At 44.7% G+C, this 17,559-nt stretch overlaps 1 protein-coding gene across 3 annotated transcripts in view; it reads right to left on the bottom strand.

Moving 5' to 3' along the window:
- The window catches only part of PTH2R (parathyroid hormone 2 receptor), a 64,081-nt gene that overhangs the window by 17,937 nt on the left and 28,585 nt on the right, over positions 1-17,559 (bottom strand). For all 3 annotated transcript variants that reach the window (XM_084819073.1, XM_084819062.1, XM_084819082.1), the window contains 3 exons: positions 14,805-14,985; positions 13,256-13,409; positions 7,717-7,777 (listed from right to left, as the gene is read on the bottom strand). In XM_084819073.1, the coding sequence (XP_084675199.1) occupies positions 7,717-7,777; positions 13,256-13,409; positions 14,805-14,985 (396 nt within the window). The remainder of the gene's footprint in view (positions 1-7,716; positions 7,778-13,255; positions 13,410-14,804; positions 14,986-17,559) is intronic.

Here is a 17,559-nt window from a genome sequence, read left to right as displayed (position 1 = left end):
AACTTGCATCCTACCACTGAAAAGAGGACTTTGGCTTCAGCTCTATTAAACACCTCTAGCGAAAGACTGAAAGAACAGAATAGGCATGATCATGGCTGTATTGGGGGGCGGGGGGATGGCCACCATGCTAGCTGGAAATGATGCGGGTTGCAGTCCAAGACATCAGGAGGGCAAGAAGGTGGGGAAGGATGGTCTAGGAGACTTCCCATGGGTGCTCGGTCAGCAGCTCCCACCAGTAATATACTCTTGTTTATGTATATCACTATGTCCTATAGGAGCATCTTCTATCTATTACGGTGAATGTATTATTATTATTTCAATTTCCTAGTTGCCTTTCTCTTAAAAAAGACTGAAGATGACTTACGACAAATGATTAAAACATGCAAATATAAAATAGCTAAAACCAATTCCATTAAAAATACGAAAACATAATAAAACAATAAAAATATCAGTACAGCCCATAACCAAAACAACTGATGCATTAAAAGCCCATCATATGCCTGAGAATAGAGGTAAGCCTTGATCTGGCACTGAAAAGATGATGTTGGCAGCAGGAAGGCTTCAACAGGGAGAATGTTCCACTGTTGGGGAGCCAGCACTGAAAAGGTCCTCCCCGTTGCTGCTGTCCTTCAAACCTCCACCAGAGGAGGCACTCTGAGGACCTCAGACGTTGATTGACGTGTACAGGTAGATTAATACTTACCCGTGGAGGTCACCTTTTTTTTTTCAGATAATAAACAAATATACAAGGCCTTCTGCACCCTACATTGACGGTGAGCTTTGTGACGAGTGATATGTATTGGCTGAACATTTCAGCATAATCTGAGAGCCTCAAATGTGTGTGTGTGTTTTTAAAGCAAGTGACATTTAGTTTAAATTTTGCAATTAACCACAGATGAAAGAGGCAGCCAGCAAAGAAATGCGCCATTTCCTTCACATGACAAAGTGGGAAGAGGGGACATGTCACATCCACTAGTTAGCAATTGCTTGTTGTTACTCATTAGGGCTGAGACAGCCTGTTTGTAGAGCTGAGTTGTCCAATTAATAACTGTTTAAGGTTATATTTTGCTAGCATTGTTCTTTTCTCCTGTTACACCTTTGGATCACGGTAGTTGTGAGAACCAGAAGAGTACCCTATCCAGAATGTGTGCCTAATAATTTTTGTTCTCCATGACTCGGTGAGAGAGACAGGCTCTCCAAGAGAAGGGCTAGATACTCATTGGGGGAGGATGGGGCATAACTAAGAATCTGCAGCAGAAAGAATGGGGCCTTTCTTTGGTCTGCCTTTCCATTCTGCTCATGCGCATATATTTGCCAGTAGTACCCAACTTGTGACCTGGATGGCCTTTAGGCCAGCCTTCCCCAAGCTGGTGCCCTCCAAATGTGTTAGACTACAACTCCCATCATCCCCCAGCCAGCATGGCTATTGGCCATGCTGGCTGGGGGTTGACGGGAACTGTAACCCCAGACATTTGGAGGGTACCAGCTTGGGGAAGGCTGCCACTGATCATCTACGTGGCTGATGGGCTGACTTTGGTTTGGTGAGTCACATAGTATATAGATTTGACTTAGGAGTGATCACACTGAAAAGAGACAGGACACCTATATTTTTAAGGTTTCTTATGTAGGGCAACATTCTACAGGGTAAAAAAATGGCAACAACATGGAGGCCTTCATTTTTGGCTGCTTTGGAGAATTCCAATTTAGCCATTCAGGAGAGGAATCCTGGAATTGAGACCTTCTACCATCTAATGATGTCCCTTTGTCAGGGGGACGGGGAGTTGGGGAAACAATACATTCTTCAACTACTTGGAAATATTAATATTACCCAATTCAGCTTCTGTTGATTCTTTTCCTATCAACAAGAACAGTTTGCTAATAAAAGGACTACCACATTTTCCTTTACTTCTGTGCTCTCGCCTTACAAGGTAGCACCCACATATTCTAACCAGTGACAGAAACAGATCTAAATAATGGATTGCTTTTATATCTCCAAGGGGAGAACAACCACATCTTCTCCACTCTAGCATGCATCATGAGATTTTTTTTGCATCACGCCTTCTAAGCCAATTAAAGCTGCAAAACGCCTCCTCCATTCCATCTCTGCCTCCCACACACACAAACATTGCGTGTGGGGGGTTTTGCTGGGGGGAAGGGGGGATTAACATCCATCCTGAACAACAGTTCTGGTGAACTTAAAAGTTTTCTCACTATTTTGTGATGTTTTAATTGGTCCCAATAAAGGCATTCTGCGCCCTTTTGTATTTTATAGTAGCAACTTTCCCCCACAAGATGATGGGAGTGAAGGACTGTATCTGACAGCTGCTGGCATTTCAGAACTCCTGGGAGATTTGTTTCACAGAGGTTTTAAAAGGAAAGGTGCCCCTCTCTGTAAGATATCACTGGAATAATAAGGTCTCCCAAGGTGTAGTGATGGTCACTAGCTTAGATAGCTTTTAAAAAAACAATTAGACAAATTTACAAAGGATGGGATTATCCACAGCTATTAGTCATGATAGTAGAGTTGCCAAATGATCAGAAAACACTACTGCGCTTGCTCCTGTGTCTTTGCTGTTAGGCTGATCTGCAAAAATTTGCCTGTGAGGCTTTTTCATGACATGGAAATAATATCACCTTAGAATGCCTGGAGATCAAGATACTGCAGAAGCGGCTGGTAAAATAAAGTTGGCAACCATACATGATGGCCATATGGAATTGCCATGTACCAGATAAGACTGTTAGTATTCTGCTGGCTCCTGTAGAAAGGAAATGGAATGCTGGTCCAGATGGACCTTCATCTGATTGGTCAAGGAAATCCTGAGTGACTGATTGACCGATATGGAAACTTATATGCTGCTCTCTCCCCTCCAACGCGGAGGCACCCAACGAGTCAGGACTAAACAAAAAGTAACAACTATACTGCAACTAAATTAAAGGCCTGCTGGAAAAGAACCATCTTGAAGCAGTGCTGGAACACTGGCAGAGTGGCAGCCTAACTTTCTGGGGACCATGACAGAAAGGGCCTCCTCACATATCCCCGACCCCTGGGCTGTGCCTCAGAAGACAAGAGGATGCAAAAGGGACTCATCAGATAGTCTCAGAGAGTGGGCAGTTTGATATGTAGGCAGGCAGTTCTTCGGATATTATGGCCCTAAACCATTTAGAGTTTGAAAGGTGATAATCAGCACTTTGAATTGCACCTAGGAACAGTTTGAGAACCAGGGCAGCTGGAACAATAAGGGAATAACATGATCCCAAAACCTGGGCCAGTCAAAACACTTGCACTAGCGTTCTGCACTAGCTGAAGTTTCCAGACAGTCTTCAAAGGCAGCCCCATGTAGAGTGCGTTACAGTGATTCAGTCTAGCTGAAACAAATGCATTTGTGGCCATAGCCAGGCCCGAAGTATCCAGGAACAGGTGCAGTTGGCACACCAGTCGAAGCTGGGCAAAAGTGCTCCTGGCCATAGCTGGTCGAGGAACGCTCGGCTGCAAAATCATTTAACTGTGGCCAGCCTAAATGTTCTGTGGAGCAGATTGCATCCAGAGCTAGGAAAGAAGAAGTGGTGCAAGAGAAACTAATGAAATTCTCTCCTGCTCACTGCTCAACGCCCTTCCTTAATGCGAAGGAGCAAGTCGCCCTTTCCTCATAAATGAGATTCCTGGAGAAGAAAACGCGTGCCCAGCAATCACACAACAGCACTGCCTGGAGACAGGCAAACAGACAAGTCACAATAGACACGAGGCTAATTCTGTGACTTCAGTTGGAGAGCTAATAGAAGTGTAAAGCCACAGGGTCACGGTGGAAGACTAGCAGGCCCCTGTTCCCCATGTGCTCTGTCCTCCTTGCAGAAGGCTGGTAGAAGCGATTTGAAATTTGATCCTGCTGGGGACCCAGAAGAACTGCTCTTTTCCCTCCACACCAGTTCTGTCTTGCAGGAGCGAAATTGATTTTTTTTTAAAGACCCATTTTGTCTGGTGGGGGAAAACAAAAGCCATTTTGCCATCTCTGTTTTTGGCTGGGCTCTGTGGCTTTAACAGCTGTGTGCCCAGCAGAGGTGTAGCAGGTCAAGCTTTCTCTGTCGTTCCAAGCGGATGCCAACGAAGCCATATTGAGTGAGGCAGCTGCTTCGGCAGCAGGTGCTGAGGGCAGCGAGCGGCAGTGACCTGTTGCGGGACAGAGCTCTGTGTGCCACACTGCCTGGCTTGTGTCTGCTGAGGTAGCCTGCTGCCCTCAGGTGTGCTTTCATCACTATTGACGTAAGTTTCAACTTCCAGTCTAGTCAGCTTTTGTTCCTGGGAAGGGGGCGCCATCTTTTTATTTGCCTCAGACAGCAAAATATCTTGGGCCAGCCCTAAAGGAAAGCATCACCTGCTGAATTGTTGCTGGTCACACAACAGTGGCAGGAACTGCATGTCCTTACACTTATACACACACACACACACACACACACACAGTGACTCCAGACAGGAGGTGGAAGAATGCAGAAAGCGGGTAGGGGCTCCTTTCTGGTGGCTACCTTCTCTCTGGGCTGATGGACAAGGAGAAGGAGGGAGAGGTGGAGGAGTCTAAGCTCCAGTGCTAAAGGCAGGATGAGGCCTTTGTATTTCCAGTAGGAGACAAGAGGCAGGGAGATCAGCTGAGCCTGTTTGTCCTCAGGTTTGTTTGTGAAACTTCTGCAGCTGATAGATAAGAACGGCTCTGTGCAAACTGAAACTCCCTTGGAAGGCTGAGCTAACAAGGAGTCTAGTACATGATGAAGAAGTAATCATCCTCACAATCTCAGTTATCTTTTTAAAAGAAAAGAAATAAAAAGTTTAAATTACTTTTTTTCCTCAAGGAAATCGGGTCTAACAGATGTCCTTTAACTTTTTTACATTTATAAGATTTCTGACAGATCATGCATTTCGTGTCTGATCCTTCGCCAGTTTCTATCATGTTCTCCTGACATTTGGTAATCTGGATGTTAAATGATCACCTACGTGAGCCAAATCCTTAAAAGAGGGGGGAGAAGCGAGGGGGACGGGGGGAGAGAGAAAATGAATTGGGGCACAATACTGCTGACATGAAGCACTTTTAAGTAGCATTGGTTTCAGTAGGAGCGGTTGATGTATGTGTGCTTAATTACTGTATTGAAATCAATAGTCCCAGAAAATGGTCTTCTAAAACATGACACAACAACCTTTCTGAAGCTTAGCAGGTCTGGGTCTCATCAATGTCTAGATGGGAGGCTGCCTGCAAACCCTCAAGGCACACCACCTTGAATTACATGATGCGGAAAAGGTGAGATATATATGCGATAAATACAATTGATTTTTGTTCTGAAGTTTGGCTGGATTGCACCTTTGAAAAAGAAAAAAAGAAAAGAAAAAGGCAACAAAAATTACCTTCATGCTGTTATTAGTATAGTTCCTATGGAAGCATCTAGAGCATCATCTAGTCTGCTTTTATAGGATCCGTTTCAGCTGATGTGGCCTGAGGATGGAGACAAGGTTCTTGGAGGGGTTCAGCCAACCACCTGTATTCCTGACCCTTGTCCACCATGGCTTCTTGAACCAGAGCGGACTGACTGGATAGATCAAGAAGTGATCAATGCTTCTTTGCCAGAGAGAGTGGTCCTGGCCACCTTGAAGGAGGTGGTGGTGTCTTCACTCCTTACGAAACCCCCTCTGGATCTGGAAGATAACAACTATTGCCCAGTCATAAATACCTCCTTCGGGGGCAGGGTGCTCAAGAAGGCAGGTATAGTACAACTGCAGATGCTTTTGGATGAAACAGATTAGCTAGATACATTTCAATCCAGAATCAGTCTTGGTTTGGCACCACAGCAGCCTTGGTTTCCCTGATGGATCGCCTGTCTTGAGAGACAGATAGGGGGAGTGTGACTCCACTGATTCTCCTTGGCTTCACTGCAGCCTTGCTACCACAGTATCTTGCTGGACTGGCAATATGGGTTGTGTGTGGAGGTGTACAGTTATATGGTGGTTCTACCTGCAAGGATTGGTTCCAGAAAGTGACATTGGGAGGATTCTGCTTGACCCCATGGAACCTGTGCTGTGGGGTCCCACAAAGTTCCATCTTATTCCCCATGCTCTTTAACATCTATAGGAAGCCTCTAGGTGAGGTCATCTGAGAGTCTGAAGTGAGATGTCATCAGAGGTGTCATCCCATCAGCCCTAGCCAGCATAGCCAATAGTGAGGGCTGATGGGAGTTGTAGGTCAAAACCTCTGGAGGGCCACAAGTTGCCCACCCCTGCCCTAAATCAACCAATCCCTACAGAAATCGTTGCATATAGAAAAGAAGTATATCAAGGAGAAAGATTTTAGCCTAGCCTCCAGGACGTGCAAGCCCACAAAACATGTGCATGGAAGAGCCTTCAAACATGGCAGCCCCCATCTGCAGTACTACCATCCAGGCACACGTTTAACAAGAATTAGGTCTAGTATTCCTAGGATGAAGGGAAGTAGAAATAGTTTGGGAAGAGCCAGTTGGGTGAAAAACACCCTGAACTTCTGCAAAAACACCTCCTGTGAAAATGCTTCCTCAAAGAACCAGCAAGTGAGCACAGGCAGAGAGACTGAGGGGGCCACCAAGCTCTGGAGCGAGTGGTGGCCCCACAGTGTGAGTAAGTGAGTGAGCTCCCGAAGCTATAAGGTGCTGCATGTCAGAGTGGAATACAAATGAGTCTGGCCCACAGGCTATGGGCCACTGAGACATTCTCCTGAGCAAATCCCATGCAATGAAGTTGGACAACAACATTGTAACGCCCCATGCTAATCAGTTGCTGTGAGAGGCAGGAAAGCTGCTAGATTATTTCATCACAGGCACAGTCTTGGGCTGCCTTTACATTAAAGAAAAAACCCGCACACCTCCCGTTGTGGAGCCTTTCTGCGTTTACAGTGGGCTCCCAGGCAGCAACCACGTGACTGTGGAGAAGGGAAGTTTTTAATTTTCAAGGTTCCATAGAGCTCAATGAAACAGCACCATCTTGTGGCTGTTTTAATAGCGCAACAATCTAATATATTTTGACATCTCATTTTCTCCGGATCATTTTAACATGGAATAACCGGGAAATACCTCTGGATGTGACCTGGAGGTTGATGACGTCATGAAAAGGACTGGCAAACTTCCGTGACTAAGCAATCTCAATAGCAGGATAAAAGCTCCATGTGAAGAAGCCCTTGAGTTGACGCCGCTTAACCTGTAACAATGAACTTGAGCACACTCCGGAAGAGAGCAGAGGACAGGAAGGCCTGGCGTGCTATGGTCCATGGGGTCACGAAGAGTCAGACACGACTTAACGACTGAACAACAACAACAAACCTGTAACAACATTCAGTACGAGGCCTCTATGTGTTAATTTAGGCAGCACTCAGCTGAAAACAGGAATGGATAGACGTGCCTCTTCCCTGGCATATTTTATACCAGCCTTCCTTAACCTGATGCCCTCCAGATGTGTTCAGTTACAATGCCCAGTATGCACAGTCATGAGTAGTCCAATACATCTGAAGGGCACTAGATTGGGGGAGGCTGTTTCACATTAACATTCTCAGAAATTTGTGTTGCAAATTTATTTTCTCCAAACAGCTCTACCTTCTTTTTTGTGTTAGTGGGTTTTAAAAATATATATAGAACTTTCTTGAATGGCTGCATGACAACTGCCCTATCATTAAAAAAAAAAAAGATCAAGCAAACCCTTTCACTATTTCCACTTACCTTGAATCTGCCACTGTTGCTCGGACCACTGCCCAGGCCACTACAAATACGGCTGGAAACCCTACAGATATGGAAAAAAGTGATTGCCAACTGTTAGAACAGATTCCCTTGAGGAATAACAACAAAGATTCTTGATCAAAGTATATCAAGGTGAAGTTGCTGAAGTACAATTCATCACGGGATTCAATTCTATTTCCAGTGGTATGAATAAAGACAAGGGTTTGTTTTTTTAATCACACTACGTATGTTAATAGGTTCACAATTGCAATGATGTCTGTATTATCACCCAACAACATTTGCTGAATGGTAACTGTTAAGGTAATTATCACTGTCTGTACTTTCTGCATTTCAGTTCCAACAGTTTACATCTCTACTCCTACCCACCCAGCATATGTATATAAATCTGACAATTTGAGGTTACTACTTCGTGCGTCAGATAAAATGGAAAGTATCTATAAAAGCTTATGCCAGAATAAATGTTTTAGGGCACAATCCTATGGGTTGTACCCTTGGTACTCGTAAGCCTCCAGGCTTGGAGGCTTATGAGTATCCCATGCAGAGCAGGAGGCGCCTCATACCTCCTGCACTGCATTTAAGCTAGATGGGTGATTTCACCCATCTAGCAGGGGCTTCAGGGAGAGGGAGGGAAGGAGGTTGGGGTCACGATAGGAAAAGGCATCTACTCCCCCTCCACCCCCAGGAATGCTCACTTTCCCCCATCTCCACGCTCTGTTTACTGAGTGTGGAGAGGTAGCTGGCGCAGTTTTCTCAGTTGCTAGCTACGAGGGAGAGGGGGTGGGGAGCGGGGTTTCTGTCTCTGACCTCATATCAAGGAAACCAAACAATCCTATGTCCCCCAGACACTGCCTAGAGGGCATAGGATTGCTCTCCCCATCTTTAAGGTGCCACAAGACTCTGTTGTTTTTGCTGCAACTGACTAACAGAGCTACCCCTCTGGAAATTACCCTTGAGGAAAAAAAATACTTTATTCTCATACCAAGGAAAAGAACAGAAGGATTTGGAAGGAACAAGCACAAAGAAGGACAAAGTCTTTCCTGTCAATAAAGCAGAACTTCTGAAAGACCAGTATCCAAAGTGAGCAAAAAGCTTTGGGCTCTTCTAGACCTCGCAATTTGCACTTTGAATTCAACTATCAATCACCCACAAAGCACAAGCTGAAGTGGGGGTGCAGGGGAGGGCTGTGATCTGATCAGTGGTAGTTCAGGTATACCAGCAGGACCTGAACAGGAGGAGATGCTGTCACTGTAGGTAAACAGCAATAGTAGCCCATAACAGGCAGCAGCGCTAACACTTAACTTCCTATGTGGGTGGCTGTTTTCCTCCTACCATTGCAGGTGGGCATACTATTATTGTCTGTGAAGGCTTATTGCTTACAACTCCACTCATGGAAGCCTCAAAGGGCCTTCCATTAGCGGAGGGACACCAAGTGGATGCAACCCTCCAATAAATCTAAAAATGGTATTAAGGGCGCTGTCACATTCCTTCATCCTCCCCCTTCACAATCAACAATCTCTCAGATACCAGGCTTCAGGCTCACTACTTTATTAGTTAAGGACCAGGTTCCTTACAAATACAAATTCTAAGACACTCTTGGAGTACAATGGAAACAGCTACTCCAAACAATTACAAATATCAATAGAGGAGCAGAAGTGGAAGTTAGAGAAGTTGCCAGCAGTTTGAACAAGAACTTCCTGGCCAGACTAGTTTAGGGGGATGCCCCTCCCTTACAGTGGCTCCCTCCTACGTAGGCTATAACACATAGCCAACCTGGTGGAGCGTCTGAGCTCCGCCTCTAACTTTTTCGGCTTCACTCTGCAACGGACCCTAGCATCCCTCAAGTCACGCTCACTCTCCTCCTCCCCCAAAACCTGGGTTCTCATGGAAGAGGAAAGTGGGGGGCCCTTCAGGCAGAGCCATCTGTCTTGGGAAGAAGGCCTTGCCATATCTGAGCTCACTAGGGAGGGAGCCTCCCCCTGTTCCGGCTGTTCCCATTCTGAATCTGAGCTGCTACATATCTCCACACACTCAGATTCATTCCTGACAGGTGCAATCCTATGGCCGCTAGACAGCATCTAGATGGCCATGGGAGTTTTCATTTTCTGGAAACCGACCTTAGAGCCAGCGCTCCGAGGTTGGTCCCCAGAAAACGGACTCCCCTCCCCTGCCCCGCTGTCTGGCAGGCGGCACAGTTTGTCCCTGGCTCCACGCTTGCAAGAGCAGTGCGGAGCAGCAGAAAAGGGCGGGGCTGAAAAGCATTCCTGGGGGCAGTGGTGGTGGAAGCGCCATTACGACTCTCCCTTTGCACCGACTGGTCTCCCCCACCCCCAGCTCTGAGGCACCCTGGCTAGACAGCCAAAATAGGCTGTCTAGCCACAAATGCAGGGTGGCCAGAGCATGGAGGAGAAGATCCCTTCCATGCTCTGCCCGCCCTGCACTGGATAGTCGGTCACTTCCAAGTTTGGAAGTGACCAACTATCCCCATGGGATTGCACCCTAAAATTGTTAGTAGTACTTTATAAGTAGTTTAATGTTATCAATCAGAGAAAAAAGTGTATAGGGCCTATCATCATTATCATCATCATGGCGTTTATTACAGTGCTTGAAATATACTTCTTTTCAGGTGGATCTAAAACCATCCCACTTTTCAATGGACATGATTGGGTCTGACCTAATTTGAAACAAAACCATCACACTCACTTGTTCTCAAGCACTTTTCTGAACAGTGTTGTTTTGTAGAGTATGTATTTCCTGGATAGGTAACATTTCCTGGATAGGTACCTTTCGCCATTCTGTAAAACTACTCTGATACTAAGAAGGAAAAAGTTTCTTCCAGTACTGAACAGCTGCCGCCATTAAACAAATTTGGCACTACTTACAAATCAGTTCCATCTACCAGTTCTACCATTTGATTACAGTAATTTAAGTACAGCTACTAGATTAATCTCTCTGGGAAAGACCCTGATGCTGGGAAAGACTGAAGGCAAAAGGAGAAGGGGACAGCAGAGGATGAGATGGCTAGATAGCATCACTGATGCAATGAATATGGACTTGAGCACACTCCGGGAGAGAGCGGAGGACAGGAAGGCCTGGCGTGCTATGGTCCATGGGGTCACAAAGAGTCGGACACGACTGAACAACAACAACAACTAGATTAATCAAGATTTCACAGCTTCCAATTTGATGAATATATCTGCTGTTAACTCAAAACTCTCTCCATCTGGAGTGAACCATACCATGGAGACAGTTCTGAGTTAACAGCTGGATTGTATATTTTCAGAAATGGAGGATCAACAATTGTCCACTACGTCCCAGTGGTCCTAGGGGCACTGAAACCATTACATCACCTGGCAGAGCCCAATGTGAATGCCTGCAGACCCTCCTCTTCCATATCTTCTTAAGACTCTGACTATGCAGATATCCCAACTACCACATCCAGTCAGCCTTTCCATCAGCCCCACCTCAACCAGCTTTTAAAAACATCTTGCCTCATGAAGAGATCCGGAGATTGTGAGAGCTTGCACATTTTCTCTGCTTTTTGAGTTGAGTTGGCCTAATCAAGGTATTACACTATATGGACTTCGGAATGTTTTTCTATGGCCAGCACAGCCACCCTTGTTCTTTCCATAAAAATGGACGTTCATCTATTCTATTGTCTCCGGTTGAAGAGGATTTGCAGGTTTTGTAGTGCTTCAGAAGCTCTCAGAACTATTTATGCAGTGACTATAGTGAGACATAAGGAATATGTGGACAGCAGGGGAAACTATAGTTCTATCAATGCTACCTTCAAAACCTATTTGTCCCTAGCCAATACTCACTAAAAAGGCACCAGTGAATATACATGAAGTCATCAGGAACAGAACAAGATTCCCTTAGGTGCTACTTTAAAGATGAGGAGGAGGGGAGGAGGGAATCTCACCCTTGTTATGAATATCTGAACTTCCTTAAAGTAACTAACAAAATACGCTAGTGAAGAGCAGAAATGGTATGTCTAAAAAGTTCCAGGTTCAGTACTTGGGATCTCTAGTTAAAAAAAGATATTGGATTGTGGTGCTGGGACATAATTTTTCTTGGAGCCTTACAATGGTTCTGCTGGTTAGGAGTGCTGATTCAGTATAATTCAGTATGATTCATATTGTCATGCATACCCCACTTCTCCTAGCAGTGAGAAGTCAAGGTGGATTCAGCATTCCACTCTTAAAAACAGAATGAAACTTACATTCATCCATGTTTCCTGCTTAAAATAAGAAATGCTTAGCCTTGCATCCCAGCTGCTACAGTGGTACAGGTTTGGATGTGAGCATGTCAGAATACATCACCTGAGGTCTAAGGTGTGCACTGAAACCTCCCCCACCTGCACACAGTAGCATTGGCCCAGCAGAGACGGTGAGTGGGTATGTCCTGTCTCAAGCATCTCATTAGCTAGATGGCTCTTCCAATACAATTGAGAACTGCCGCATGGATGTGAATGTAATTAAATGAGGGAGGCAGGTAGAGGACAAACAAACAGGCCTTTCGAACAAACCACAGAAATTCTTCCTATCTGGTGCAAGATGCAAACTGTTCCACTTAGGACAGGAGTGTTGAACCTCTTCCATCCTGAGGGCTGAATTCCATTTTGGAGAAACTCTCATGGGCCACATTCCAGTGGTGGGCATGGCTGGAGGCAAACAGGGCCAGGCTTAAAGCCCTTACTGCCAGTAACTAAGGCTGCTTCTACATGAGGCATTTATCATGCACTCATGATTGGCTACTCAGGGAAGTTTGCGGGTCCTTTACACGACATCATCTATCCTGCCTTTAAAAAGATTGGAGATAAACTGGAATATTAAAAAAAAAAAACCTGCCATGTATAGTACCGGTGTACAGCAATAATTCCGCCACTAGATGGCGCTGATGCCTTGAAAAATATAGAAAGCCCCACACTAAGGCTCCTGAGAAAGGATTTTTCAATTTTCGTCGGGTTTGTCATCTAAAGGCCCCAATCCTAATCGCGCCACAAAAACGGAAGCAAAATGCTCCAGTACGGCTGCAGGATTTTCCGTTAATGTAGAGACTTCCTAAGCCTTAGGAGAGGCATGTCAATCTTTCAGAATGACGATAAACTGCGCAAAAGTCAGGAAATAACCAAATGATCACTGGTTAGGAGAAAGGAGTGTGGCCATCTGGGGAATTCCGGATGCCTAAACTGGGACTCCAGCTGGGCCAGATTTGGCCCCCGGATTTGATTTTTAAAAAAGGGTAATGTTAACAAGCAACAGGCCAACAGAAACCTAGCTGAATACACTGAAGGCACTTTTGAGTAGACATGGACAGGAATGTAATGTCAGTCTGGATTCTGACCCATTTATCTGGAAATACGTGCACCCCGCCTTCTGACTTTGAGATTTATAAAAATCAATAATAAAACAATGGGAAGAAATAAATGAAAGAATTCCAAATTAATGAACTTTAGAACGGACAACACTAATCTAACTTTAAATGGAAAGAGATTTTTGGAATAAGAGACAATGTACCTTACCCCAGCCTGTTAAGATAAAACCCCACAGGTACTTGGTATCCGAAAAGAAAGCCACAAATATTAAGCTGTGCAGATAGAGACCTTCAACCAAGATCCAGTAGTAGTTGGTTGTCAAGAAGTAAACAAACATCACCACAGTAATCTTGCACCACACCTGTCAAACATTCCAAAAGAAAGAACAAGTGTTATAGTTGGGGAAATCATTAAATCGAATAATATATTTGCAGACTGACCCTGATCTTCTACCTTCCAAAGGTCTTATTAATTTGACATAACAACACATCAATACCAAGACTACACCATGCTCAGCGTTTAGCTTGTTTCAATAAGTTTTACTGCTCTTTGTTCTCCCCACCCCCAATATTAATTTGTATTTAAAGCTTACGAGAATAACAGTAATCAGGCATATAAAACACAATTAGTGCCAGCTACTTAAATGCAGCCTCTCAGACCAGCTCCACACTTTCTCAGCCATTTTGTTTGTCTCAGCTACACCAGTGTTACACCAGTGTTTTCTGAAACAACATACCAGCTATGAATTATAGACAAGTTCCTTAAATATCCAAAAACCTGTCAGGGAGTTCAACTTAGTTAAGGCTTCGAGATGCATGTTGAAGGACACACATCTGTTGTTCATACATTATATGTTCTTATACACCTAGTGGGTCAGCGATGAGCAGGGGAAAGGGCTGGGCCGATGGGAATATTCCATTTGCTTCCTAGACCATCCCAGTGGCACCTGCATGCTCACATGGAAGGCTTCCAAGGGAGCAACTCGAAAGCACTCACTGAATCTCTGTCTCCTCCATCACCATGGCTGCTGCACTCCTTGCCATTCTATACTCCAGTCAGCCAACGTAAACCCTCTAATCTGGCATCAGAATTGACCTTGTGTGAATTCCAGTGACAATCCTACATAAAATATGCTGTTTATCAGAAATGTATGTATTAAACTATTTATAGGCTGCCTTTCAGGGCAGAAGCCCTTCCAAGGCAGTGTACAAATGGAGGACTTCCCAATATTTTCAACTGATAGGGAATTCTGGAAAAAAAATGCAGTTAATCTTAAGGTATTTTCATGCCATTTTGCTGCAGCCTCATAGATCCAAACGGAGTAACAAATGGCTCAAATTGCAGTACAATGAGTTTAGAACATATACTGGCCAAATCCCAACAAAGCCAGTGACCTGGGTCCATTTTAAGTCTGCTAAATGCAACACTATCTAGAGTTCCGTACTGAACTTTGGCCAACCTGGAACAAGCATGGACCAGAAATTGGTAGATTTGGATGCTGAGGAAATTCTGGGGTTTTCTGATGCTAGTTAATTGAGTATTTTTACAGTAATTTTAAATACTTTTGTTATGTAAACCGCTCAGAGCAGTATACAACCATTTTTAAGAAAGAAAGAAATAATCAGTCAATCCTGTGGTCCTGCCAGCTGGGTCACTTTAAAAATACCCTCAGATATTGCTGGATGAGAGAATATTTGTAGTAATGCCATTAGCACAAGGTGGAGAAACCAGAGTAAGAGGTGGGAGAAGTACTTACATACTTGTCCGTGGCTGGAGCCACTATAGTATTTCGTAGGTCACCCACGAGCAGCGAGTCAAGCTCTCTGACTCCGATAGGAGTATGAACTACTTTGTCTTTGATAAAGATTATGGTAGCTCTGAGCATAAAAGATACAAACAAATGCAGATGTATGTAGTTCCGGGTGCAGTGGAGCCTCCTGTGGGAGGGAGAGAACTGTTAAAGGGAGTATCAGAACATGGGTGGGGGGCTGCTTTTGCGCTTGTGTCCTGCTTGTGGGTTTCCCGTGGGCTGCTGGTTGGCCACTGTGTGAACAGAATGCTGGACTAGATGGACCCTGGGTCTGATCCAGCAGGGCTCTTCTTACGCTCTTATGTTCTTAAGAAGAGTCCTGCTGGATTACACTGAGGGCAGCATCCAGTGGGGTGCTACACCCTGCCAATTCCGCTGTGACCCCAAAGATTTCACTACGCGCAAGTGCAATGGAGAAATAGCACTTCTGGGAGCAACTAGAAATGCTTGTTTCTGGAACGGGGCAGGTCAGCATAGCTTGCATAAAGGAGTTCCGCCAACCTGTCACAACCCAGACACGAGAGTTTCCACTCATTTTGGCACTTTCTATAGGAAGCATCAAATCTCTGCTGTGCAAGCAGTGAGTCCCACTTGCACAACGGAATTGGCAGGAGGGCCGCTTGCACAATGGCCCTGTTGGATATTGTCCCTAGTCCAGCATCCTGTTTTCTACAGTGGCCAGCCAGATGTTTACAAATAGGGTGTGAAGGCAAGAGCCTTACTTTGTTGTCGGTCCCCAGAACCTGGTGCTCAGAGGTATGCTGCCTCTGAAGATGAGGGTTCTATTTGGCTCTCATGGCTAACAGCTGTTGATACAATAGCTGTTGATACATTTGTCTTCTTAAAAAAAAAAAAAAAAACCATCTCGGCTAGTAGCCATCACCCCCTCTTGTGAACCTGCTGCATTAATCCTAACAAAAGGAAGAAAGAACAATTTTAAGAGAAAAAGAGTGAGACAGCAAGATAGAGCCGAACCATTAAGAATACGAACGCAATACATTACACCATATCTGTTTTTAAAAACAGGAAATCACACATCCACCAGATGATTTGGATCAAATAACCCAGATTTCTACATTCATATTAAAAGCAGCCATTTCTCACATAGTACATATCTCCTTCTACACATGCATTAGAGGTCAAAAGGGTGTCTTTAGCGTTGCTTGCCAAAGTGCCTCTGTGTGTAACTTTACACACATAAGGATCAATCTTGGGTCCTCTTGTTAAGGCTTTTCAGACAGCAGAGCTGGGAAAGATCATTGTCAACAACCCTGGAGAGCTGACCATGGTCAGATAAAACAGGACTGATCTAGACAGACCACTGTGTGGCTCATTATACAGCTGCCTATATTCTTCCTGTTTACAATTTTACAGATTCTTCCTGTTTACAATTTTGCAGAGTTTCATGAACAGCTGACTTTGGTATATGAGCTTGTGGGTTTCCTGCACCAGAAAAGGCCCTTGAAGTCTCCAGCATTCCAGGCTCATAACTGGTAGTAGATATTGGGCTGGTCTGTTGTTTCTTTAGCAAGAGATTATACTGGTCTGCAAATTACTCAGATAAACATTGTGAAAAGTGGAAGCAATGCTATTATTTTAGTTTTAAAAAGAAGCACTGGCCCTCAAGAGGGAATATGCAATGGGGCAATTGGGACTGTGGTGTGGCTCACCCAACTATCACCTTATCAGCACAGGAGAGACAGAAATATTGTAAAGTCTTCATGATAGCTTCTATGTTGTATGTGCCGCCAATGTATTATATTCCTTTCAAGTGTTCTAACAAAGGGCCAAACTAAATGAAGCAGGGCCCCAACATTTTTTTTTAATGAAAAGCAACTTGGGGTGCTGAGATTTTGAGCAGAGAAGCAGCTGGCAGACTGTGAGGAGAAGATATCTCACCAGTCTTGAACCAACTACACTAGCTTCCAATTTCTTTCTGAGCCAAATTTAAGGTGCCAGTTTTGACCTATGAAGCCCTAAAAGGCTTGGGGCCAGGAAAGCTGAGAGACTGCCTCCTCCCGTATGAGCTTGCCTGTAATTCCAGATCTTCGTCAGAGGCCCTGTTGTGTGTCCCACCACCAAGAGAGATGAGATTGGTGGATACATGTGACAGGGCTTTTCCTGTGGTGGCACCTCAACTGTGGAACCGTCTCCCAAGAGAAGCTTCACCCCTACTGAGTTTTAGGGAGGCAGTAAAAACTATATTGTATCACTAGGTCTTTCGCTTTTAAAATTGTGTTCAATCTGTTTTTTTTAAAAAAATGTTTTGTTTTTAAGGTTGTTGTGATTTTAATGGATTTTCTTGTACATTACTTTGAGGGCCCTAATTGGCAGAAAAGTGACATATAAATACTTTGAATAAATAAACAAATGACACCAACTCTGCTTGTTCCTGGGGTAGGCTGAGCCTTCTCTTTTCTCCCCACTACTCCCATTTTGCTTCAGGGGGGTGGGCTGCAGTTGAGAGGCTCTGCAGGTCAGCAGCAGCGGCAACAGCCACCTTGTTCCAAGTGGAGGAGTTGTGATTGTTGTTGCTGGTGCCAAACCCCACTCTTGCTCTCGCTTCTCCTCCCTCAAGCTTCCTTAAGCCGCCACTGTCAGCTCTCTTTTCCCATCTCCTGCTATTCACTCTGTTCCTTCCCTGCAAATCCACAAACTGTCTGGTTTTCCCTGTTCCCTCCCTCCGTTGCTCATCTTTCTG

Source organism: Heloderma suspectum, chromosome 1, assembly GCF_057233095.1.
Source record: "Heloderma suspectum isolate Gila_16-S chromosome 1, 16-S_ref, whole genome shotgun sequence".
Lineage (NCBI taxonomy): Eukaryota > Metazoa > Chordata > Lepidosauria > Squamata > Helodermatidae > Heloderma > Heloderma suspectum.
The sequence above is the reverse complement of the archived record's forward strand: the minus strand, read 5'-3'. Positions and strand labels throughout refer to the sequence as shown.